The sequence below is a fragment of the Herpailurus yagouaroundi genome, unplaced genomic scaffold, assembly GCF_014898765.1.
Source record: "Herpailurus yagouaroundi ecotype Mexico unplaced genomic scaffold, PumYag 140, whole genome shotgun sequence".
Taxonomy (NCBI): Eukaryota; Metazoa; Chordata; class Mammalia; order Carnivora; family Felidae; genus Herpailurus; species Herpailurus yagouaroundi.
Window position 1 is genome coordinate 58,441,453 of NW_024412395.1, and position 27,589 is coordinate 58,469,041.

The 27,589-nt window shown below is 38.7% G+C and overlaps 1 protein-coding gene across 3 annotated transcripts in view; it reads right to left on the bottom strand.

Annotated features, from left to right (window-relative positions):
- The window catches only part of PDE11A (phosphodiesterase 11A), a 378,310-nt gene that overhangs the window by 149,621 nt on the left and 201,100 nt on the right, over positions 1-27,589 (bottom strand). For all 3 annotated transcript variants that reach the window (XR_005790395.1, XM_040475481.1, XM_040475482.1), the window contains exons 7-9: positions 21,323-21,398; positions 18,516-18,583; positions 17,681-17,773 (exon numbers count right to left, since the gene is read on the bottom strand). Coding sequence is in view for 2 of the 3 variants with exons in the window: in XM_040475481.1 (XP_040331415.1) it covers positions 17,681-17,773; positions 18,516-18,583; positions 21,323-21,398 (237 nt within the window). In the remaining variant the exon portion in view is untranslated. The remainder of the gene's footprint in view (positions 1-17,680; positions 17,774-18,515; positions 18,584-21,322; positions 21,399-27,589) is intronic.

Below are 27,589 nucleotides of genomic sequence, written 5' to 3' on the forward strand. Positions count from 1 at the left end.
AAAAAAAAAAAATTACTATTGAAGTATAATGACATACAATGTTATATTAGTTTCAGGTGTCCAACGTATTGATTCAACAATTCTACACATTACTCAGTGCTCACCATGGTAGGTATAGTCACCATACAATCCTATTACAATTTTATTGACTATACTCCTTATATTGTATTTTCCATCTCTGTGACTTACTTTTTTTATAACTTGAAGTTTCTACCTCTTAATCCCTTTCACCTATTTTGCCCATCCCCCCCACTCCTTCCACTCTGACAACCACCAGTTTGTTCTCAACATTTAAGAGTGTGGGGTTTTTTTGTTCATTTCTTTTGTTTATATTCCATATGTAAGTGAAATCATATGGTATTTGTCTCTATGTGACTTCTTTCACTTAGCATAATGCCCTCAAGGCCCATCCATGTTGTTGCAAATACAGAATTATATTTTCTTTAACTACTATTGTGAGACCCTCTTGGATAAGTGAACACTTCCTCCATGATTCCAGACTATGTTAATTTTATAAGAATTCCATAAACTGTACATTTCATACCAAGAATTTAGGTATCCATTTTTGAGTAATAATACCTTTGAGTAAACATGCTTTAATTCAATGCACTGTAATAGTTTCAAGAAAGAAGCATTTGCAAATGTTAATTATATAAACGTCTTCCCTATGAGGAATATTGTTAGGTTATGAGTTTAGCCATAATAAACACACTCATCAATTTTTTTTGACAGCTAAATAAAATTTGTATGAAGCTTACATACAAAAGTAAACAACTGATCCACAGAACACTTAACAAATATTAAACTTTCACAAGAAAACTTTTATCTCTGATGGCTTTATCTTCTGTGTCTATTAAGTTAGAAAATAGTTAAAAGTAAAAACTAGTGACTCAGTTTTGTTGGTGAACTCTAACTTGAGAAATCTTAATAGTTTCAAAAATAAATTACTATTTGCAAAACCCTACCAACTTCAATTAACTTTTGGATTGAACTTTCTCCTAGCAAAACAAAAAAGAGCAAGAAAAGCAAGATAAAGCAATTATCAGACCCATGAACAACACAGTAAAGAGCTCCTGTTTTTGTGTCGAGTTTCTACAGTAGGAAAAAAAAAAAAAAACTGCATTTCAAAGGAAAAACAATGAGCAGAGCTATGAAACAGGACAGCCCAGCAAGCTTTGCTCTCTGCCACATGCGGTTCAAGACCAGAGCCAAATGCTTGCTTTCAGTTCCCAGGAACTGCCCCTCACTAGTTTACTGTAAATCTCTCAAATCAATAGTTTTCAATATTAATTTATTGTAGATCTGGGCAGCCATTTGCTCCTGAAATGAGAAATGGGCCATTACAGATACTGGCTGAGAAGAGCATGCATGTAAAGAACTACTTAACAGGGAAGAGGAACACAGACTTCACGGAAGCCGCAGACTGGTTGTCTTGGGCAGGAAACGACTGCATAAATATTTACTGATATGTTTATGGCTCTGGCGGCAAAGTCGCACTTCATGACACTTGGAATCTAAACTGATATCAAAGTTAAGTTAAGCTGATGCAAAGTAAAATCCCAAATAAATTATGGGCATTTCACTTGACCATTAACCTCCTAAATTTCAGCCTCTCTTCATTTTACTGGCTACTCTCCAATGTATCCTTCCTGTTTACCTTTTCTCCCTTCTCCCTCCATTTCAAATGTTAATTAAGAAAATTCTCTCCCTTTCTCACACAGAATAGTTTTTCACACCCTCTGGTTGCTGGTGGCAGTCAAAATCTATTCCCTCACGTCTTTACTACCCCTAAGGGGGCTTATCAAGGGTTTTCCCATGAAATGCTGGCACCTATAGTTAGATAATACTTCATCCATGTTGTTAGACATCATGGATCCTCATACACATCCTATGTCATGCATTAGCTCAGTGGTTCTCAAACTCTTGCATGCATCAGAGCACAGATGGCTGTGCCCTGCTTCCAGAGTTCCTGGGGCAGCAGGTCTGGGGTGGGGCCAGAGTATTTGTATTTCTAACAAGTTCCCAGGTGATAGAGACCCCAGAATTGGACCCACAAATGTATGGCCAACTAATCTCTGACAAATTAGGAAAGAGTATCCAATGGAAGGAAGACAATCTCTTTAACAAATGGTGCTGGGAGAACTGGACAGCAACATGCAGAAGAATGAAACTAGACTTCTTACACCATTCACAAAAATAAACTTAAAATGGATGAAGGACCTGAATGTGAGACAGGAAACCATTAAAACCCTAGAGGAGAAAGCAGGAAAAAACCTCTTTGACCTCAGCCACAGCAATTTCTTACTCCAAAGGCAAGGGAATTAAAAGCAAAAGTGAACTATCAGTACCTCATCAAGATAAAAAGCTTCTGCACTGCAAAGGAAACAATCAACAAAACTAAAAGGCAACCAAAGGAATGGGAAAAGATATTTGCAAATGACATATCAGACAAAGGGCTAGTATCCAAAATCTATAAAGAACTCACCAAACTCCACACCCCAAAAAACAAATAATCCCATGAAGAAATGGGCAGAAGACATGAATAGACACTTTTCTAAAGAAGACATCCAGATGGCCAACAGGCACATGAAAAGATGCTCAACATCACTCCTCATCAGGGAAATACAAATGAAAACCACACTGAGATACCACCTCCTGCAGGTCAGAGTGGCTAAAATGAACAAATCAGGAGACTATAGATGCTGGCGAGGCTGTGGAGAAACGGGAACCCTCTTGCATTGTTGGTGAGAATGCAAACTGGTGCAGCTGCTCTGGAAGACAGTGGGAGGTTCCTCAAAATATTAAAAATAGGTCTACCCTATGATGGGCACAGCAATATCACTGCTAGGAATTTACCCAAGGGATTCAGGAGTGCTGATGCCTAGGGGCATTTGTACCCCAATGTTTATAGCAGCACTTTCAACAATAGCCAAATTATTGCCCATCAACTGACGAATGGATAAAGAAGATGTGGTTTACATATACAATGGAATACTACTTGGCAATGAGGAAGAATGATATCTGGCCATTTGCAGCAACATGGATGGAACTGGAAGGTATTAGGCTAAGTGAAATAAGTCAGGCAGAAAAAGACAGATACCATATGTTTTCACTCATATATGGATCCTAAGAAACTTAACAGAAGACCATGGGGGAAGGGAAGGGGAAAAAAAAGTTACAGAGAGGGAGGGAGGCAAACCATAAGAGACTCTTAAATACTGAGAACAAACTGAGGGTTGATGGGGGGTGGGGGAGAGGGGAAAGTGGGTGATGGGCATTGAGGAGGGCACCCGTGGGATGAGCACTGGGTGATGTATAGAAACAATTTGACAATAAATTATATTTAATATTAAAAACAAAACAAAATAAAATGCAAAAAAAAAAAAAAAAGAATTGTGTTTGAAATTGGAGATGAGTCTGATGTATGAATTCTAGTATATGAATTTTATGGTGTCTATTCAACTTTTGCTTATTTCCCGATTCTCTTCTGTGTTTCAAAGAGCTGTATTTGGTAGGCAGGATCTTCAAATAATGGCATTACAGTATATGCTAATTAAATATTCTTTATATTTAACATATATAGTACATGTAGTATATGCTCATTAAATATTTTTGATTTGACTAAACATATTCTGATACCTATAGAAGAAAATTATTTATAAGGGAATGATTATGACTGGCATTTTTTGGTTGTTATATAGCTTTAAGGAATTGCTTAGTTACTAATTTCAATCATTTCAACGACCTTAGTGTGAAATGATATAGGAACACCCTAGGTCTTTTGAAAAGTTATATGTGGTAATAATTATTCCAAGTTTTAAAATTTTTTTAGTAGTCTCTCATTAAAGATCTCAGTCATTAATACTTAAATTAAAAAGATTTCTTTTGGACTAATTCTTAGTGTGATTAAATATGATTCGATATATACACATAAAGGACTATAATTTATAACTGCTTCAAAATAAGTGTTCCTTTCCCACAATCACATTTCTCCCCACATTATGTTTTCACGTGAGGCTGCTTTTCTTAATCACATAGGTTATTATATGTATTAATGTTTCACAAATCCTTTTCTAATGAACTCCTTCTTACTTGTTTTTCTTTTGTTAATTTGAATTTCTTTTGTTAATTCGAACAGAGGAGAACATAATATTTTTCTAGACTAACTGAGCAATTTGGATTGGTTATTATTGTGTCTGAAACAACTATAGTATGTGCCAGTGGTTTTTCAAATCTATAATTTACATGTCTGGAACTATTAGTAGTCTGATTTCACTTACTGGAATATTTTTAAGTAGCCCTTTATTGGGGCTACTTTATTGGGTATTTATTGGGTAGCCTTTTATTGGGTATTTATATATATTCATTTTCTATCTCCCTCACTTCATGGTTTTTGCATAATCAAAAAGACCACTGTGGTTAGTGATTTGAGAGAAATATATGTTGCTTATTTTTGGTGGTTGTGCAAGAGCCATGGAGACTTTATATTTGATGCAGCATGGTTTTGCTAGGAGCTCCCTCTGGAGTAAAAGGAGTAAAGCACAGTTCGAGACACTGTTAACCTGATTGGGGTCACAGGGATAACTGGCTGCCATGGAGGAAAGAGAAGTCCAAAAGTAAGACTAAAAAGGACAGTTTTTAATCTGACTCAGATAAGGTTGGTGGTGGCCATTGAGATCAGATTAGATTTTCAGGAGTAAGTCAGAGAACAGCATTAATGTAGTTGGGATGTCTAAATCATTAGTCATTCATTCAACCAAGAAATATCTATTGAGGATGTAATTTGTGCCAAGCTCTGTGCACATGGTCCCTGTCTTAATGCAACTTCTGTTTCAGCAGTAAGGAGTTACTAAATAGGCAAATATATTCATTGAAATAATTGCTACAAAGTCAATTGGCAAGATGCTGAAAGACAGTGAGGGTGGGTCAGGTATGGGAGGTGACAGGAAAATTGGTTAGACACAGCCTTGCTGAGATGATATTTAAGGTGAGACCTAAAAAACAAAAAGGAGCTAGCAAAGCCAAGGGGTGGAGGGAAGATGTTTTGGGCAGAAGGTGAAGGTGCTTCTCAGGCTAATGTGAGTGAGGCAGGGATGGCCTGAGATGAGGTGGAAGTGCTGGGCAGAGGCCAGGCCATCCAGGGCCTTGTAGGCCAATAAAGGATTTTATTATAGGGGCGCCTGGGTGGCGCAGTCGGTTGAGCGTCCGACTTCAGCCAGGTCACGATCTCGCGGTCCGTGAGTTCGAGCCCCGCGTCAGGCTCTGGGCTGATGGCTCAGAGCCTGGAGCCTGTTTCCGATTCTGTGTCTCCCTCTCTCTCTGCCCCTCCCCCGTTCATGCTCTGTCTCTCTCTGTCCCAAAAATAAATAAACGTTGAAAAAAAAATTTAATAAAAAAAAAAAAATAAAAAAAAAAAGGAAAAAAAAAAGGATTTTATTATAATCAATGGGAAGACACTGAGGGGTTTTAGGCAAGAGACTGACATAATCTGGTTAGCTTTTACATCACTGTGATTTTGGAAGCCCTTTGTGTACTTCTCAATTATACCCCTTTCTAGAAGTGACCACCACTCTGACTTCTGAAGCATTCATCCTCTTGGTATATTATGTAGCTTTGCCTGTTCTTGAACTTACAAAAAGGGATCCTCATCACATGTAGAACATGATCCTTGTTGCTGCATAGAGGATGGACTGGAGGTGAGCAAGAGTGGATATGGAAGAGAGAACAGTGGCTGGCCTAAGACAGTGGAATTGGAGACTGAGATCTGTGAAGACAATGCACAGGGATCTGGAAAGAAGAGCCCTGCCCAGGGAGAAAAGGACCAGAACCACCAAATTCTCAGCATTTGTCTGTATTGCTTGAGACCCTGGCAACCCAAGTCCCCAGCCTGGGCCCCACACCTTGAAGGGCTCCACTTTGGCCCTTTTGAGGGATTCAATAGTATGTAAGTAGTCAGTGAGGGAGGCTCAAGGCCAATCACAAAACCTTGCCAGTTGGTAAACACTGAAGTCCAAGGGAAAGGGGACATCCTGAGAACTCAGAGAGAATATACCTCGGGTAGCATTTCATGCAAGGGCCATTACCTATCAGAAATCTTATGCTTTGTGTCTTCAATAAAATATAAGAAGAAAGAGCCTCACTGAAACTAGACCAGAAAACCAAATAGATAAGATAGGCCCGGATGAAATATTAAAAACAAACAAGCAAAGAAACAAAGAATGAGATAACAAAGATCAACTGTCACTTTCTTAAGGTGGGGCTCTCCCCCAATTGCGGGGCATCTGCAACAGCCCCAATTTCTGGTCACTCTTCATTACAGCATCTTCCTTTGTTTTCTTTATGATACATCATCATGAATTTATCTTGCTAATTTATTTGTTTATTTGTCTATGGCTTGTCTTTTCCCAGTAGAATATAAGGTCCATGAGAATATGATTATTTCTTCTTTGCTCACCCCTGAATCCTCGGCACCTAGAATAGTGTCCACCACAAAGTAGCTCAATGAATACTTGTTCAGTGACTGAATACAATGCCAACAACATGCAAATGGGATTGGCTAACATGGGAAAATTTCAAGGGAATCCAAATTATAATAGCAGAATTGAAATGCTTATTTGAGTTAATAAATACGTATTTTTTTAATACAAGAGTTCAGGATTGACAAATCACTGGAAAAGAATAGACCGGCCATAAGTGGACCAACACTTACACAGTTATTTGTTTTTCAACAAAGGTGCCAAAGTGATCCAAGGAGAAAAAAGAACTTTTTAATAGATGGGACGATGATAAAATGAACTTCAACTGCTACCACATACGAAAATCATTGAGCTAGATCACAGAGCCAAATGTAAACACTAAAGCGCTACAGCTTTTAGATGAAAACATAGGGGGATATATTCCTGATTTGTGGGTAGGCAGAGGTTTCTTATATCACAGAAAGAAGTAACCTTAAAACTAAAAGAAATGACAAATAAGACTTCATCAAAACTAAAAACAACTGCTCATCAAAAGACATCATAAAGAAAATGAGTACAGATTTGGAGAAAACATTTACAATACATATATCTTACCAGGATCAGTATCCAGGCTATGTGAAGAGAACTCCTACCACTCAATAATAAAAAGGCAAGCAATCCAATTAAAAGAGGGCAGAAATTTGGACAGCTCACAAAAGATATACAAATAGTAAATAAACACATGCAAAAATATACATTATTAGTCATCAAGGAAATTAAAATTAAAACCACAACGTAATATTTACCAAAATGGCTAATGTTGAAAACAGTGATGGCATCAAGTATCGATGAGACTGTGAAACAACTATAACTTTAATAATTACTTGGTAGGAGAGTACGATGGGACACCACATTGGAAGGAAAACATATTTGGCAATTTCTTATAAAACTAAATACACACTGATCTTTTAAAAAATGATTATTTATTTATTTTGAGAGAGAGAGAATGTGTGAGCATATGCACGCTTGCAACACGTGCATGAATAGAAGATGGGCAGACAGACAGGAAGAGACAGAGAATCTCAGGCAGGCTCTGCATTGATGTAGGGTTCGGTCCCACCAACTGTGAGATCATGACCTGAGCCAATATCAAGAGCCGAATGCTTAAGTGACTAGCCACCCAGGCACCCCTGCACACTGACCTTTTGATTTAGTAATTCTAATACTAGGTACTAACCCCAGAGAAATAAAAGCATACGTTTATAAAAATACTTGTACAAAAATGTTCATAGCAGCCTTATTCATATAGCCCCAAACCGGAAATAGCCTACATATTGATCAATGGGAGGATAGGTAAACAAACAAATTGTGGTATAATCCCACAATGAAACACTAATCATCAATTAAAAGGAACAAACTTATATACCCAATACGGGTAACCGTCAAATGGATCGTGTGGGTTGAAAGAAGACTTAAACAAAAGAGTTCATACTGTGTAATTTAATTTATATGAAATTCTAGAATGGGTAAAACTAATCTATGGTGGAAAAGTCAGACCAATGGTTATCTCTAAGGGTGGTGGTGGGTGACTCTGGGAAGAGGCAGGCGGGAACACTTCCTGCAGTGTCAAGGTGTATTAGTGAAAAATAACAAAATTGTTGTTTTAAAACTATTAAGTTTTGGGGCGCCTGGGTGGCACAGTCGGTTAAGCGTCCGACTTCAGCCAGGTCACGATCTCGCGGTCCGTGAGTTCGAGCCCCGCGTCAGGCTCTGGGCTGATGGCTCAGAGCCTGGAGCCTGTTTCCGATTCTGTGTCTCCCTCTCTCTCCGCCCCTCCCCCGTTCATGCTCTGTCTCTCTTTGTCCCAAAAATAAATAAAAACGTTGAAAAAAAAAATTTAAAACTATTAAGTTTTGAGGTGGTTTGATACACATGATTAGGGTACCAAAACAAAAACTATGTCTAAATAAGTATTAAAAATACAGTTATATTAGTACTGAAAAATATGAGTAGTACTTTTAAATAATAACTGCACTGTATAAATTTGACAGTTTGCTCATGATAATGTAATTAAAATCTTATAATGCATAAACAAAACCAGGCAACTGAGGGTTAAGTGCACACAATTCATTTTCCTGCATAGTAAGGAGTTAAAAGATACTGGCTCATTTTTGTTTTTAATAATTATAGAAATCTTGACTAAAAAATGCTTTTGTGAAAGAAGCATAATAAATAACTTCCACTTCGTTGGAGTCCAAAATCAAGCAAAATAGAATCCACATAGTAAAACTCAGAAAAAAGTAAAACATAAAAAAGTATAAACTCAGGACGAACAAAGTAACATATGTAAAATCAAATCCTTCACCAAAAACAAAGATTCTCATACTGAATTTAAACATTAAATTCAGATGTATGTAGTTTACAAGAAATATATCGAAAACAAAATAACCCAGAAGTAATAAGAAGTTGTTAAGAGCAGTGAGAAATAGAGACACGTTACATTTAAGGGAACAAGAAGAACGATGGCAGGTTTTTCATTAGTAATAGTGAAAGCCAGAAGACAGTGATCTCTTAAAAGTGTTGAAAGAAAAATGAAAATTGTCAACCCAAATGATAAGGTGCTTAGTTCTAAGCACTGGTTACCACTGATTTTTCAATTTCTTCTCATAAAAACATTCTGCATCTTCCATAACAATAATACTTTGATTTAATAACATTAAATAGCATCTTTTTAAAAAACATTTAAAAAAGAACAAGTAAAAAAATATTATCTTATATGGGTCATACTTAGTATAGAAAAATCATAAGAAAACTATTGGACTAATCTTTATCTTCATATAAGCTACCTACATTATCAGTACCATGTTTTTACTAGTCTTTGTAAAATATTTATACTTGAAGATCAACTAACACAACAGCGATTTTATACAAAATAACCTTTTGTAGAGATTAAAAGGAAGGAACCATCACATCTGTTGGGGGCAGATCAGGAAACATATATGGAAAAGATGAAATTTGATGTTTGTTAGAAGGTACTTTAAGCAAATGGAGAAAATACCCAGAGTGGGAGTCTTGGGATATTTTTGAGAAACACAAAATAACAGACTTTTTTCTAGAAGATGGAAGTGAGAGCTGAAGCAAAAAGATTGCTGTCAATAGTGGAAAATTTTGAAAGCTCTAATTTGCAGGCAGTAGGGAGCCACTGATGGTTTCAGAGCACAGATATGATCAGTATTGCATTTTAGGAAAATAAATCTGTATGTTGAGTGTACCATGGGTCAGGAAAGAAGAAACCTGAGCCAGGATCCTCAGCTTGGGTGTGCAGAATTAAACCAGGGAAGAGGAAATAAAGACCTGAACCATGAACACAGAGGCACAGCAAGAACAAAACTGACTGGGACTGGTAAGTGTCTGGATGTGAAAAGCCATGGAGAGAAGTTAAAGATAAACCACGATATATGAAAACATCATATCAGTATTCTGTTAATAACATATATTTGTTTTTTAATGGAGATTGTAATTGCTAGATATGTTAAGTCTAAACTTTTGTAGGTACACAGAAGAACCAAGAATTAGCTGGAATAAAAGTCTGCTACCAAAAGTAGCCAGTGGAAAAGTGGAAGCACACACTATCCACTTAATTGGTCTTTACTGTGCTACACATCCAAAGAAGAAGTTCAAGAAAGTTGGCATGATTGTTCTCTTAAGCCCCTTTTGACAGCCACAATTATTTGATCGTAATTTATAAACTAGCTCAGTAGGAGCCCAGAATTCTCACAGAGAACAGCTTCCAAAGTGTTGTTTGTTTTTAAAGTTACTTAAAATGTAGTAGTGGCTACAATGGGGAACTAATAACCACATAACCATTTGAGGGAAGTAGTTCATTTGGGTTTCCTCTTTCTCCTTTCTTCAAAAGAAGTGTTTACATAATGCAACGTATTTTCAGTAAAGAAGAATTTACATATGGGAACAATTCCACTTCTGCTGATGTTTTGAATTTGGTCTTGTAATTGATAACCTATATCCGTTGAACCTGCAAATAAACAAGGATTTTCCAAGGGTAGACATTTATCATTTGGACAATCACTGGATCACGTTCTGACAGTAACTTGGTCTGGAAAGCCATTTTGGTATATAACAGCATGTTTACTTTTTAATTATTTGTTTAAAAAATGTTTATTTATTCATTTGAGAGGGAGAGCACAAGTCGGGGAGGGGCAGAGAGAGAGAATCCCATGGGACTTGATCTCACGAACCATGAGATCATGACCTGAGCTGAAATCGAGAGTCAGATGCTTAACGGATTGAGCCACCTAGGTGCCCCGGTAACAGCATGTTTAAATGGGACTCTTTCTGTCTGACTTTATAGTTGAGAACAACAGATACTGCATTCTAAAAGGAGGGGCTAGACCATCTAGGCTACCAATACAGGACTTGGAAAGAAGATGTCCCAAGCTAGTTCTGCTACCTTCAAGCTAAGGTGCTTTGTTGCCCATCTCTGCATTGTGTGAGACAAGGGAGATAATTCAGGAGAGAACACAATATTAAAAATTAGAGTTTTTTGAGGGTTCTTTCCAGAAAACCACTTATAGAACTTAATATGTATTTCCCCAGAGTGTGGTGTGGCACCAGTTACTGATTCATGCCTAAAAATTCTAAAGGTTAGTGGGCAGGAAGAGAGGGCTGCTTCGTGCAACCTAATGGTCCAACACATGTGGCTGTCCATGGGCCAAATGGATCTGTGAAAGATGCACAGGCTTAAAAAGACTCAGATCAGGAAGCAATGAGTGGATGAACAAAATATGGTATATTCTTACAGTGGAATATTATTCAGTCCTAAAAAAAAAAAAGGAAATTCTGACACAAACTACAACATGAATGACGCTTGAAGACATTATGGTAAGTGAAATAAGTCAGTCACAAAAGGACAAATACTGTCCTTACATGATACTGATTCCACTTACATGAGGTATGTAGAGGAGTCAAGTTCATAGACATAAAGTGGCTGCCAGGGCTAGAGAGGGGAATGAGGAGTTAGTGTCTCATGGGCACAGAGTTTTAGTTTGGGAAGATGAAATCGTTCCAGAGATGGGTGGTAGTGATGATTGTTCAACATTGTGAATGTTATTTAGTGCCACTGAACTGTACACTTAAAAATGGTAAATTTTATGTTGTGTTTATTTGACCACAATAAATAAAAGAGAAAAACGTGGGCCACCAGAAGCCAGGGCCCGAAAGACAATTATAACCTGTCAGTCAGGAGAGGTAAACCCACATTAGGGACTGACAACGGGAGATTTCTAGGCTCCAGAATTCTCTGAAGAATTTATGAAAGCAACTCATAATTTAAAAAAATGTTGGTGCTTGACACAGAGGGCCTTGAAACCAGGTTAAAGTATGAGTTTGCTCTTTATCTTACTTCCATCTTGCTCTCTACGCCTGTCTTGGGGAGGAGGTAAAGTGAAGAAGAATAAGGAAGCCCACTATGACCTTTTCCTGATCATAGCTTCTAATCTCAGGGAAGGAGAGGAGCTCGGAGGCTATTTAACACCTGAGTGTGTCACAAGAGCCATGTAACGTACCAGAGAGTTCATCCAAGAGTAGGGAAGTTTGATTCTAGAGAGTAGGTCTAAAGGAAGAGGGATGAAAAATAATGGAGTGACATTCTGTTGGCATCCTGAGTCTAGCTGTGTCAATCACCCAGTTAGAGAAAATTTTCCCCTTGGAGCTTAGGAAATTACACATGGTAGAATCATGTCTTTCACTTCTCTCTTTTTTCCTTATCTTCAGGAAGCCAGGTTGGCTCCTTAATCATCATCGAAAGGAATACCTGAGGGGAGGTGATACCTTGGAAGAGATCCCCCCTAAAATAAGTAAACAGAAAAGATTGGTCCTTATGACCTATAAAGGAGAAAGGGAATACAGAGGTGTGCTATGCAAGTCTGTGGTCAGCAAGACTGCCAATAAGGTGACTGCCACCTTTTCCATCACAGCCTAAGCTTTTCCCTTTTGGAAAGCTGATACGGCAGCCCAGAAACATTATTTGTGGCTGTAAGCATTCACTTATTCAATATACTTTTGGTTTTATAGGTAAACCACCGAAAGGAATAAAGAATAGATAGCAGAGAATAGATAGCATGTTCTAGCAGAGGAAAACATACAAAGTCACAATTAACGATAACATAGGATGAAGTCAGGAGCAAGTAAGCATGGGATTAGAAGATTTATAGAAAAGATTACATTTAAGTTGAGCTTTGAATGACAGAACAACTTTGAGGGGAGGCAGCATAATTGGAACAGAGAATAACTGAAGCAGGGAAGGTGTTAGAGATCAGATGGCAGAGAAGCAGGTGGCTGATCTGTAGACTATGATGTAGGTGAATTTGTAAGTAGCACAGAATGCTCTGAAAAGAGAAATGAGAGCCGGGGGCAGGAAGACAGTTTGATATGAAATTTCAAAGGGCCCCGAGGGCCAGGAAGTTGGTACTCTGATAGATAATGGGGGAATAATTTAGGATCCATGAGTGGGTGAGTGATGCAATGTGAAATACGCTTTAGGAAGAACAGACAGGTGGGTATTACGATTGTTCCGTCAAGAGGTAAGGAAGCCCTTAAGTAGGATGGCTGCTATGGCCATTGGAAGGGAGGAAATGGATGGGAGAGGCTTTGAGGAGGTAGAATAAATGGGGCTTGACTTCTGACTACATATGCTCTTTCTACACCCTCTGTCTGACCCTCGTCCCTTTCCTCATCTGGTCATAGAGGGGTATTAGGTGTCCCTTAATACACTGACTTATATTTTCCGGAAAATTTCTCATCAGCATCCAGCAAGGTGTCATTTGCAATATCTATAAAAGACACCCCAAAGCACAATTCTTGGTGTGCAAAATGAAGAAGTAATATTCTGATTTCCATTCATGTTGTATTTGCTCTGTATTCTGGAATTTCAGGTGAAGTTTCCCTCTTTTATCCTGGGATTCTTACACTCAGAAAATGTGAAAATACATTAGTATACTTCCCGTGAAGCTCTTGGCACTCAGACAGAATGGAAATCAGGATAAAACAATTAAAGTTATGAAAAATGATAGTAAATTCCCCTCTTTGTTCCATTATTCAGCTTTAAGAGCATCTCAGCTCTCTAAGAGTCTTAGAGTATTAGTTTTATATATTTAGGAAACAGACTTTTAAATAGAATTACGTAACTAAATTATAAGAACTTAAGAAAAGCAATAATCAAAATAATAGTGCTTTATAATTCAATTGTTAAACAAAATCCAGACAATGTATTAGTCACTTCATTTTTTAAAGGCCAAAAAAGTAGAAAGCATATTTATGTTTATATTTTTATTTTTCACCATTTGTGGATTAGGTTAAAATAAGCTGAAGTTGCCAGTATGTGGCAATGGATAAGAGACCCCATAGCATGGGAGGTCTTCTGGGGAGGCTTTGCCCTTGGGGATGTACAGCTTTTGAAGACCTGCATAGCTATTTTTAACATGGGAAATTCTGTATTTACAGTGCCTGGTCTTTTCTGTAGAAACATATAGGGCAGTGGGAAGCAGAGGCAAGCAGTAGGGGCAAGGAGTAGGGGGCAATGGCGAGCAGCGGCTCACTGCAGCCCAGCAGCTATAGCTCCAATGCTGCTGGGATGCTCAGTGGTGGGACACAGGATGTGCCCAGGATCTGGGAAATTGGGGATCTGTCTTCAGCTCAAACTTTAAGCAGGAAACGATCTTCCTCATAAAAGGGGCAAAAAATTACACTTCCTCCCCAGCCCCTCAATCAGAGCAGTTTTATAAGCAATTCTTGGGCAGAGCATTCAGAACTCAGTGCAGATTAAGGGCAGCAAGCGCTCTGGTTAATAGAACAGCCAGCTTTTATTAAGTGCTAACTGTAACTAAACACTCTCTAAATACTTTTCCTGCAACTGTTTTATCACCCTGTTAAAACACCTTTCTTACCAAACCCATCTAACACGTGCAACAACTGAGATTGCGAAGTTAAGTAGCTTCCCTAAGATCCACAGCTACTGAACACAGATTCAGTCCTAACTAGACTGATCAGACTAATGTAAAAGACAAGGCTCTAAATCTTTTCCTCGCATTGCCTCTCGCTCAGATAAAGCCAGCAGCTTCCTACAGGGGATACTGATACACAGCAAGATGCGCCTTAGAAGTGCACTTCCTGTGAACCCTGGACACTTCGGCAAGTATCCGTAAGACGTAAACTTCCCAGAGAACAGGGGAAATACTTCCAGAGAACGCACCAAGGTAGTATTTTTATTAAAAATGCCTGAGAGAAAGGATTCTTAAAAGACAAGAGAATGCTGTGCTATCTCTCAAGAGTCTCCTGAACACACAGGAAAAAAATGTACTCACATTACCTCTCCAGGCCATGAAATACGTGTGCTCGCTTTCTGGGGAGGGAAAGCCTTCTGGGGTGGTTATTGTCACTGGGGGCTGTGGGATGGATTACTTCCCCTCACTCTGGTTGCCAGCTGAAAAAAACACACTGCAAAAAGATTATGGGGATGGTAAAGCTACACTTAGACAAAGATCTTATGCAAGATCAAGCAGAAAACAGCCTGAAGAGAGTAAGTAAAAATGAGACAACACGAGTGGAAGAGGAGCCTGCCCAGATCCAAGTGAGGAATCTTCCCTTAGCCACAATGGAAAAAAAGGGGAAGGTCACCCTACATTCTTGGGGAGAAGGAGGAGATGATATAAGGATAGCACTGTGTGTGGTTCTGTCCCCTCTGGTTAGTGTGTTCTCTCTCTTTCTCTCTCTCTCTCTCTCTCCCCTCTGTTATTGTTGCTGTTGTTATTATCATCATCATCATCATTACTTTACCTTAAAACATTTGTTGGATCATTTACATTCCTATCAAGTAGCTTAAATCCTTTATTGGAATAGGCTGGTTATAAATACATACTTTTAATAGAAATATGCACCTTAAATTATATTATTCACATGCATCTATAATATTTATAAATACATAAATTTTAAAAATATATAATCATTCAGAAGCTAATGTATACTATAGTACAAGAAGATGTCACTCCTGAGTTTGGGTTTAGTAGTTCTCAACAAATCATTTTTTGTCTTTGTAAAGCCCTGAGATAAGAAATCCTTCCAGATATTCTTGCATATGCATTCCTGGATGAGGGAGTGGGGTGGATGCCACCCGATCATTAGAGATGGGAATGTGGTATCTGGTGGGGTAGGGGTTGAGTGGAGCAGGGAGGGAGGAAACCAAGATGGCAACACCAGAATTCTGATCAGGAAAGCACACAGAACATGTAAGTCCACACATACAAGCAACTTCTGAAAGGGTGAGACTACCACAATACTTGGGCTGGAAATTTGGGAGTGTCAGTAATAATTTTTGTATGTCAGGGCAGAAGGTGTCAGAGTGGTCTATGAACCCAAATGAGCAATTCATGGGTGAGGACACTGTGGCTGTATTAGAACTTTCTAGGTCGAGGACTAGCGGTGGTGCCAGTCAGAGAGTGGCCTCTCCTTGGTGAATGGCAATTCCTGCTTCAACCCACTGATTCCACCCCCTTCCCAACAGGATGGAGACCCACCAGGAGGTGGGCGAGGAGTGCGTATGTGGGTATATATGAGATGCTCTGTATGTGTGAAGTCCAACACGACAACATGAAGTAGAGTTTGTGTGGGACTAGTGTATAGTGTGTCCTTTTTTACAGATGCAGAAACTAAAGTTTTTAAAGAAACAAAAGCTGAGTGAGGCAACCCTGTGGAGGTCAAAATTTGAAGATGGTGGAGTCATGACAACATTTGCTGTTCCAAATCCCTGTCCTTTGTTCTTTCTCACAGTCTATGGTGGTTTCTCAGTAATAAACACATTACTGCAAGTAATAATATAGCAATTATTGTCATTACTGTAATTTTGTTGATGGAGTATTAAAATCTTCTCTTATCTCATTTAATTCTCACACTTGAGGTAGGTGACGGAGTCAGGATGTGAAAATACTTCTGCACATAGACCTAATGGTCTATTAGTGATTCTTATTCGTTGCATATCCACAGTTCATTTACTTATTAATTCATCCTGGATGTATTATTTTTATTCCTTGTTGTAAAGATATTACATATAAACAAAGCAGGACTCCGAGGGAGAGCCAAAAAAAAAAAATCCTTTTCGTTGGGCAGGGGAATCTCTTTCTTCCATCCTTTCCTTCCTCTTTCTGTCTCTTCCTCCCCTCCTCCATCGATCCCCAAACCATTAAATAAAAGCATTCTCTGTGCTAAGTGCCCTGCTAGGCACTAGGGAATAAGATTATAAAAAAGATAAAATCCCTGTGCTTCCACGGTTCATGGCCTAATTAAGGGTAGAAAAGTATATCGGTAAATAACTAATTTTAGGTCTTTTAAATCTTAAATCAGAGTACTTCAGGTACCACTGTGTTGCTTACTTATCCTCTCCCTCGGTTTTATCTTTCTACCAATATCTCACTTGTTACACAGAATACTTTGAAGACTGTACATGTATTATATTATCATGTTCTAGATAATGTCACATATCATTGATATTTTATCTGCCCTAGTTAAGAAGTATTTCACAGATAGAAAAAAAAATCTTTGATAATGGCTATAGACTAGAAGTTGGGACAATAGGTCTTGGGTCAAAACAAGGAGATTCAGGGGAGAGCACTATAGTCTTAGAACCTAGTCTGAGAGGAGATGCAGGTCAGGCCTGGGAAACAGGTCGGAGCTCTCGGTGGGATATATACATGTGTAGTGGGGGAGCTAGATAATGCCCGGAGCAGCCTGTCCCCACCTGGGTCACATGTCTTTCTAGTGAAGTTTTCTTCTGTGGTATGAGAAGTTGTGCATTTCCAGACTATCTATACATATTCAAAATAAGTTCATAATGCATTTAACATCCTGACAATTTATTTTTTGGATCATCCCTTTTAATAAACCTAACACATAAAATCTGTATCTAACTGTACAACGTATATGGATGGCCTTCAAGGAATCTGTGCACTCCCTAAAATTGCATGCAAAATTGTGAGCATATGAGCATTGTTAAGAGTGGGTCTGGCTTTCATCAGAGCCAAACCCATGACTCTAGAATAATTAAAGCCCAATGAATAGGTAATTAAAAATTGAGAAATTAAGGCCCATAATAAGGGCTTTTTTTCTCTCATAAAATTAGGGCTTTTTAGCATGTGATTCGGACATAAATACTGACTTACATCAAGAGCCACAGACTGTTTGGCCCAGGACTTCTTCACTTGATCGTACATAATTGTGTTGTTGATGCCAAGGCCACAGAAGATGACAAAAGCCTAGGAAAGAGAAAGCCCACTAATTAAAAACTGCAATAACTCACTGGCATAATCTAATATGAAAGCAGGCACTCATCAGAAATGGGTCTGAAAATATAATTTTATTGTACACAGAGGTAGGCCTTGGGGAAATACGCACATTAAAATTCTTAATTACTATTGTCATGTAACAGCTTTATAGCTCACATTGCACATGAGAAAAAATAGTTAATTTCATGTCATTGTGGAAAAAATGACTTTGTAAATTTAAAAACATACTTACAGTCTTACCAAATGTGTTCTTAATTCATTTAGATCGTGGACTGATTTTAGTAATTCCATTCCATTTAACTAAAGCAACCTCTTTTTAGTGGCTAGGGTATAAAGTATTTTGATGAGGAAACCAAGTGACAATACCCATGAGGTAAACGTGAAAAGGAAGGAAGGTAGATTTAGAACCAGTTAGTAAAGAAGCTGTGAGATGTTCTTGGCTAGAGAAAAATAATCGTGGGAGTTTCATGTTGGTTATTTGTTAGTGCAAAGTTTATAGGGAAGCCTGTTCCAGGCCAACCTTTCCAGGTAGAGGGCAGATGGGAATATATGGAAGCTTGAAAACCCAAGGAAGGTGATGGCCATACAGCCGGCAGAGCTGGCTCAAGGTCTCACGACTATATATAAACGCTTGACAAATTTTGGCAAACTGCTACCAGGAGACTATAGATGACTCAGCTATAACTTTTGGTTCACAAATTTATTTTCTTACCTCAAAAAGTCGTTGATCTGCGTCATCAAAAGCTTTCCCATCAAGTCTATTTAACACCTGAGCCACTCCTGTGGGAAGAGTTTGGTTTATGTGGTCAGTTTCAGCACTGCTCACTGTGTTACCACAATATAATAAGCCCCGGCTGACTCCATACCTCCCCTAGGTAACTTCAGACACTCAGTTTAATCTCTGGTCTCCCTAGTGCATGCTGTCTTTAGGAGAGGGGATCTGAGGTATACAGCAATGCAGTCGATCTTCAAGGTTGTGATATCCAAACTGGCTCACAGTGAAGCCTAAAGCTCTACCAGGCATCAGTCTGAATCCTTGAAAATGTTTTTCGAGATGACTGTGCACAATCACTCTGATCTATCGGACACATATATACACATGGACATACACATACATGCAATTAGATACATAATTGAGCTTAACTGTGTAAATACACATGTGTGTGCATGTATATATATAATTTTTTTTATTTTTTCAGTCCCCTGGAACACAGTGCTTGAGTGAGGCAGGGTGGCATAGTGATTAAGAACATGGGCTCTGGTGTCACACTGTCTCAGCTCACATTTCAACTCCACCACAGCTGTTACCTTAAACAAGTTACCTAACTTTTTTAGCACTAAAATTCCTCATCTGTAAAGTGGGAATTAAAACGTTAACTATCTCAGAGGGTTAGGAAGATTAAATGAGATAATGTTTGGGGGCGCCTGGGTGGGCTCAGTCAATGAAGCATCTGACTTCAGCTCAGGTCATGATCTCACGGTTCGTGGGTTCAGGCCCCGTATCAGGTTCCCTGCTGACAGCGTGGAACCCGCTTGGGATTCTCTCCCTCTCTCTCTGCCACTCCTGACTCGTGCTTTCTCTCTCTCTTAAAATAAATAAATAAACTTTAAAGAAAAAAATAAATGAGATAATGTTGGAATGTTTTAAAGTGAACATTAAAGAAGTTGGGAATTAGGACACCGTCAATCTTCAAAGCAAGGTTAGTTCTGCTTCTGCTACCAATGAGGTACATACAGTTCTAACAAACTTAATTTACGTACACTTCCTCTTTCCAAAGTTCATTTCCAGCACTGTGCCAGATGTCTCAAAACATACAGCTCTAACCAGAAAAACTGAACAATCTTGAAAAACATTCTCCTGTGTCCCCATTTAGTACAAACAAAAAAATAGCTATAATTCTAAAGCATGGTTGTGTTTTTTAAAATACCTAACTTCTCACTAGGGAGGTAAGTCATCATATGCTAGAAGACATATGTAATGAAACACAAATCTTTTAGCATGTAGTAGGCAAACTGCAGTCTTAGTTTTGAAAGCATAACAGATGTTTACTGTTACAAATGAAAGCTATGGGGCACCTGGGTGGCTTAGTAGTTAAGCGTCTGACTCTTGATTTTGGCTCAGATCATGATCTCTCCTGGTCCGTGAGTTCGAGCCCTGAGTTGGGCTCTGTGCTGTCAGCTCAGAGCCTGCCTGGGATTCTCTCTCTCCCACTCTTTCTGTCCCTTCCCCACTTGCCACCCCTCCTCAAAATAAATAAAAAATAAAAATAAAAGTTAAAAAGAAAGGAATGAAAAGCTAGGATTAGATTTGAGATTGCCATTGGACACTAATCTTAGAATATTCTGTGTTCATTAATATATCAATATTTTTCTATAAATTAAGCAAATGGATGAAAAAATTCTGTTATGGCTCAAGTCTTGACAATATTGACAGAAGACTAAGTTCTTGATAAGCAGCAGTGTCTTTCAGTTTAACAGGCAATGTCAGGGGGAAGCGAAGAGAGGCAAATAGATGCACTAGTAACTAGTCCCCTAGGAAAAAAAAATCATGTTTTAATTGTGTTTCAATAATTTTAACTAACTCCTTCACTCTTTATGACTTCTCTAACCACTGACTTCTTCCTTAGGTTTGATACTTTCCTGACTGAGGTTTTGAGGGGAGGGAAAGAAGAACAGGAGGTAGAGAAAACTTAGAAGCTCCTTTGGACCACAGTTCCATATTCCGGGTCAAGTACAGCCTATTTTAGAATCATCCAAACAGAAAGATGCATGCTCAGTATATGTCTAATAATACATGTTTTGGGGGTGCCTAGGTGGCCCTGTCAGTTGAACATTTGACTTCGGCTCAGGTCATGATCTCGCCATAGATGAGTTCAAGCCCCGGGTCAGGCTCTGTGCTGACAGCTCAGATTCTGGAGCCTGCTTTAGATTCTGTGTCTTCCTCTCTCTCTGACCCTCCCCTGCTTGCATTCTGTCTCTCTCTCAAAAATAAATAAACATTAAAAAATTAAAAAAAAATACATGTTCTTTTTCCTTTGCACGTACTCTGTGTGTAAAAGCATAGATGTAAACATAAAGATGTAATGGAAAGTCTGTATAGGAGTTAGGAGCCCTGACTTTTAATCTCTACCCTGCTACCGACTCCCTCTGTGATTTTATTCTGGCCTTTGCATGATACCCCCACCTCAATTTCTACAAGGTAAGATACGAAAGTCCTATTAGTTGATTTCTGAGATCTCCTCCAACTTCAAAATTATTGGTCCTTGGTTAAAAGAATAAATATTTGTTCATTGTTCGGATTAATGTTGATTCACTAGGAGTCTGCACTTATGAGATTAAACAAAAGAATGAAACATAGGCTGACGAGTCCTGGACATAAAAGAGGGGAGCAGGTATCAATTCTTGGTCTTTTCAGTAAGATCAAGTGTAAAAGGGGCGAGCAGGTAAAAAAGATAAGGTGTATTGTAATGTAAATTTGTCTTTATAAAAGAAGTTTGAACTACTTAGGTAATGTCTTACCAATTATTTGGTGGTTGCTATTCCAAATAGGGACACAGAGAACAGATCTTATGTGAAAACCAGATATCTGGTCAGCCTAGGATATAAGAAAATAGTTAATTAAAATTAAGCAACATTTACCCATTTCTGACTTACAGCTTACCACTCTTCATAATAGACATTTTAAGATCACTTTTAAAAAGATACATTATAATCTATTTTTTAAAACATACACTCACCTGTCTCTTTTAATTTAAAACATCACTATGAACATCCTAAGGGGATCAAGTCCCTACCAAATATGAATCAACCAAATGACCCCATGTCAACACCACCTCCCCCAATCCCTGCAGCCACAGAGAACTGAGTGTAAAACTCTTGATCATGATCATACTACCAGACAAAAATTCTGGCAACTGTTTCTGCCCTGAGTATAAAGCATTTTAATTAAACCAATGGTCAATGGGCACATCTGTTAGTAAAAGTGTTTTGAACCTATAATGCTGCCATATGTATAATTAGTTTTAATACTCTATATTTTTAACATCACTAATTTACTATGTATAAAATAATATACAAAAAATTGAAGTTGCAAAAATATACAATAAATGTAGAGGTTCAGAGATCTTCTTTCTTCTAGAAGGCTGTCAAATGACATATTTAAAATATGAAGGTATAGTAACCAGGATCAACAAACGTCATTCAGTAAAAGCTCCATGTAATATTAAAACTGATGGTCCACATCTGAACTGTTAGATAAGAGCTACTAAAGACTGACAGGGCATTGGTGAGTTCATATGACCTTGAGTTCTAGTGAGAAAGGTCATCCTGCCATCCCAGTACTATAGGAAAAACAATAAGATATCAAGGTTTTAGATCATGATTATTGGGGTAAAAAGGTACTGTAATATTTTAAAATATTCATTGTAGCACTTAAGAGATACACATTTAAAACATCTGAAATTGAAAGTTAATTTACACACCTAAATTTTATGTTTGGATTGTTTTGGTTTTCCTCTGAGAAAATAATCTTCCAGATGTCTTCTATTCTTGATACCAATATGTAAGTTTCTTTTTTTAAAGTACTTTTTTTGGTTTTGTTTTGTTTTGTTCAGGAAATCTTCCTCTGCTCCTGGACCATGAAGATATTCTCCTATTCTTTTCCTAGAATCTTTATAGTTTTACCTTTCACATTTAGATCTGCAATCAAACTGGAAATGATTCTCGAGAATAGTGTGAGCTAAGAGTCAAGATTCTTCCAGTATCTATTTATCTACCACCTCCTATGCACCAGACACATTGCTGGTGTGGATATAAAAATGAAGTTGAGAGGGGCGCCTGGGTGGCGCAGTCAGTTAAGCGTCCGACTTCAGCCAGGTCACGATCTCACGGTCCGTGAGTTCGAGCCCCGCGTCAGGCTCTGGGCTGATGGCTCAGAGCCTGGAGCCTGTTTCCGATTCTGTGTGTCCCTCTCTCTCTGCCCCTCCCCCGTTCATGCTCTGTCTCTCTCTGTCCCAAAAATAAATAAACGTTGAAAAAAAAAATTAAAAAAAAAATGAAGTTGAGGATATAAAAATGAAGTTAAACAGTTGCTTGAGGAGCTCACAATGTAGAGTGAAGATAGAAATAGTTAAGATAAAATAAGTGTCCAAGTAACGAATGTTCAGAACACTATAGAAAAACCAGCAACTGACTCTGTTTAGAGAAATCAAGAGCAGCTTTAGATCCTTACAGGTGAGTCTTCAGTGACAGGGATGACAGTGACGATGATGAGCTAACATTTGCTGGGTGTTTGCTTCATGTCCGGCACCCTATTCGGCACCTTCTCGAACATTATCTCATTTACTTATTAAAACAACCTTACAGGTAGGTATTGTTAACATCCTCCCTTTCAGATAAGACTCTGATATCTGCCTTGAAACTGGAGAGACTGGTTCAAAGGAAATCAAACAATAAAAACACATCCATCAAAGTTACCCTCCAAAAGAAACAAAGTGGTTTTCCTCCTCTCCCTAAGGCTAAAAGTCTGAATTACAGCGATGCTAGTGAGCAGGAGGAGATTGAAGTCGATTTTCCAGGTCTAGGAGGTATAAGCTACAGACTTGGACTGGCCAGAGCAGCACTGGAATGTGTGGGTCTGTTTTGCTAACGGACACACAACTGTCGGTTGTCCTGAACCGGTGCTGAGATGCTGAGAAGGAGGCACGATTGCTCTGCCAGCTCTGGGACCACCATGGCCCCACTCTAACCCTTCCTAGGAGATCTGAAGCAGCTGAGGAGAGAGGTCATGGTGCAAGAAGACAAGGAACATGCAGTGAGTGAAAGAAACCAGGACAGAGACGGCTTGAGAGGCTGGTGGGGAGAAAAACAAACCCTAGGCTGTTTGCCAGTGAAATAAGCAAGAATTCTGTTTACCAAAAATTATTGTAGTTCCCCAAAAGAAGTTTTTATTCTGGGGAGCTGAGAGTATGTGTTCTTCCATCCCTCCTGAGGATAGCATGGAAGTCTCTGGTTTGAGTAAGAGTGGCTGGAGTCCCTTGATGTGGGGAATACAGGAAGTTTGAGTGAGATGATCCTGAGTTCAAGTTATAATTGAGATGGCAGGGGAGAGGGCGGTTAGGGACTCATCCTGATGTCATCAGCCTCTGGTTCTAATTGATTGAGTAAAATCACCAGGGAAGAACTTGTTCAAGGAAGACACAAAAGGGCTGAAAACTGGGACATGATATTTTGGGCAGAAAGATGAACACAGGGTCAGTGACAGGGAGGAAAAAGAACTCCAAAGCTCATTCTCTTAACCTCCATGCTTTGTAGCATTTCTAACGTGTGAATACATTGCTACAACTTTTCTGGAAATAGATTTACTGATGTGTATCCAGAGTCCAAAATGTATAAATACCCTTGACCAATTCCTAGGTCTAGAAATTTATTCTATGGTAATTATCATAGCTATACACAAAAGTTTACATATAAATGTGTAAATCATACCATTACCAATGATAGTGATATATTAGAAATAACCTGAATACTCAACTAGAGGGAGTAGGTTGAGTAAACCATAGCACATCTACACAGTGGAATATTATCCATCTAATTTAAATCATGCTATAGAAGAATATTTGTTAATGTGGAAAATTTTAACATATTAAGTGACAAGAGTGTGGATGTCTGTGGGTGTACAAACACTTACTATATACATTGGAAAATCCTAGAAAAATGATAACCAAACAAAGTAGTCCTCTCTGAATTGTTTGCCTATGGGAGTTTTTGTTTCTTTACTTTAAAAATAATCTTTACTTTTTAGAACAGTTTCAAGTTCACAGCAAAATGAATGCAAGTACAGAGAGTTCCCATACATCTCTTGCCCCCACACATGCACCTCAACATCTCTCAGGACCAACATCACTCACCAGAGTAGTACTTTTGTTCCTACTGATGAAACCACACTGATACATCATTATCATCCCAAGTCCACAGTTTACATTAGGTTTACTCGTGATGCTGTACATTCTATGGGTTTTGACAACGGGGTCATGACATGTATCCACCATTAGAGTATCATACAGAGTAGTTTCAGTGCCTCTCAAATCCTTTGTGCTCCACCTGTTCATTCCTCCATCCATGTTCAGATCTGGCAACTACTGATCTTCCCCCCGCCCCAGCTTTACTGAGGTAGAACTGACAAATTTATAACATGCTTAATGTGTACATCATGATGATTTGATATATGTATACACTGTGAAAGTATTCTTTCTTTTTTTTTTATTTTTCAAGTTTATTTATTTTGACAGAGACAGAGTCAGCACGAGTGGGGGAGGGGCTGTGGAGAGGGAGAGAGAGAATCCCAAGCAGGCTCTGTGCTGCCAGCACAGAGCCCGATGTGGGGCTCAAACCTACAAAGTTGCGAGATCATGACCTGAGCTGAAACCAAGAGTCGGACACTTAATTGACTGAGCCACCCAGGCGCCCCTGTCTTTGGGAGTTTTTAAATTACTATGTGCGGGTGCCTGGGTGGCTCAGTCAGTTAAGCGTCTGACTTCAGCTCAGGTCATGGTCTCACAGTTCATGGGTTAGAGCCCCACAACGGGTTCTGTGCTGACAGCTCAGAGCCTGCAGCTTCCTTCAGATTCTGTCTCCCTCTCTCTCTGCCCCTCTCCTGCTTGTGCTCTGTTTCTCTGTCTCCCAAATAAATAAACATTAAAAACATTAAATAAATAAATAAATAAATAAATAAATAAATAAATAAATTACTACTTGTGTTTTCTAAATTTTGGATAATGAATTACTTTCCCATAAGGGAACAAATTATTTTCTAAATAGAACTAGAGTGGAACAATAGTGTCAAATTTTGCAGAATAGTCAAACAGGATAAGCACCGAAAATGGGTTCTTGGATTTAGTAGCACAGAAGGATAACTGAAGGCAAATATAGTCAGGGCAAGAAGGGATGGGATGAGGATCAGAAGTCAAGTGGTTAGTTCTGAAGGAGAGGGAGGCCACAATGAGAGTGCAGAGCTGCATGGATCCAACATTAGAGGCTTGCATGGGCTGAGCACAACAGGAGAGGAGAGGCAACAGAGGATGTTGAAGACGTCTTTTTTTTTTTTTTAAATGTTTATTTTTGTGTGTAAGAGAGAGTGTATGTAGGGGAAAAGCAGAGAGAGAGAGAGAGAGGGATACAAGGATCGGAAGTGAGCTCTGTGTGGACAGCAGCGAGCCCGATGCAGGGCTTGAACTCACAAACTGTGAAATCATGACCTGAGCCCAAGTCAGATGCTCAACTGACTGAGCCATTCAGGTGCCCTGAGAATGTCTTTAAATCGTTCTCACTGTGGCTGAGGGAAGGAAGTGAAGCTGGGACTAACTGGCTATGAAAATAAGGAAGAGAGAGCAGTAATGATCAGCATGCTTGAAGAGCCCAGCAAGATGGGAGAGCGGGAGGGGAATGGCAAAGTATGATGAGGGTGAACTTTCCAAATTGAAGATCATTAGGGCAATCCCCCCACTTGTCTATCTGTAGCAATGCTGTTGTTTCTAGAAAGTTCAACTAATCCTGGTTGATTATATAACCATATGAACTGGCAAGGACTGGGAGCACATATCATCCCCTGCAGGGACTGCAGGAGAAGAGCACAAAATGTCTGAAGAATGAATACCAAACAAGGATGAAGAGGAATAAGAAAGTATGAAGGAAAGAATCATCTCTGTTCATCAAAGAATCCCAGGTCTCCAGATCATATCAGTCAATGGCGCTCAGAAATATTTACTGGCCTCTCAACCCCGACCAAGGCACTAGAACTCTCCGTCTCAATTTTGTCATCAATATTGATCTTGTGCACACCAAAATGTCAACATTGGCTATCTCCAGATTTTGGTATTGTAGCTGATTCTCATCTTTTTTCCTTTGTGCTTTTTCTTATTTTCCAAGTTGTTTTATAAGAATATGAGCATGAAAGGGTTTCAAAATTTGTAAGGTGTCTTACAAATGTAAATATTACTAATACTGAGAGGAATACCTGCCCCCAAATATCCACCCCACTATTCTACAAGGTCCCCACTCCATCATTCTCAGTTTAAAGCTCACATCATTTGAGTCCTAATTGTTAGACCATATGAGACTAAGCAGCCTTTCTAGAAGGTTACAATTAAAATAAACATACTATCTGGTAGTGCCTACTTCTTTCCAATTAAAGATCTGCATACCTAAAAATTTTGTCTAGTCTGTGTCCTGATTTGGTTTTCCAGTTGATGGATCTACTCAGAGCCATAAAAACACACTTGTTACATTTTCCAGCCTCTCAAAGGTGGTCAAAGGAAATGTTAAATGAATCGGTGATAATGTAACACTATTCTTTAATACTCAAAATGTTTCCTTTCCCTATAACGATATGTACAAGTTAAGCTATAATCTAAAGCAATACTTTATCCCTCAAACGTCAATCTACCAGTGAGAAATTCTGGTATTAGGACAAGCTGAGGGAGACGTTCTGAAGTCAGTCCCTTCATTTTCCCGAAACTAAGTAGAGAGGCAGTTTCTTTTTGTCTACCTTACCTACACATAGGATCAGTCCTAATGGCTTCTAGAACATACCTACAAATGATTCCTTAAATTTCTGACAAAAGTACTCCTAAAGAAATAACTGACCTTTGGGCTTAGAACTGAGGCATTGTCTTCATCACCTATGTAGCAAAGTCTGTTGTACTCTTACAACCATGGGACCCCTATACTGGTCTTCATTCAGCAAAGCTACCCCATTCTATACCTTAATTCAAGTCTTAGTAATCCTCC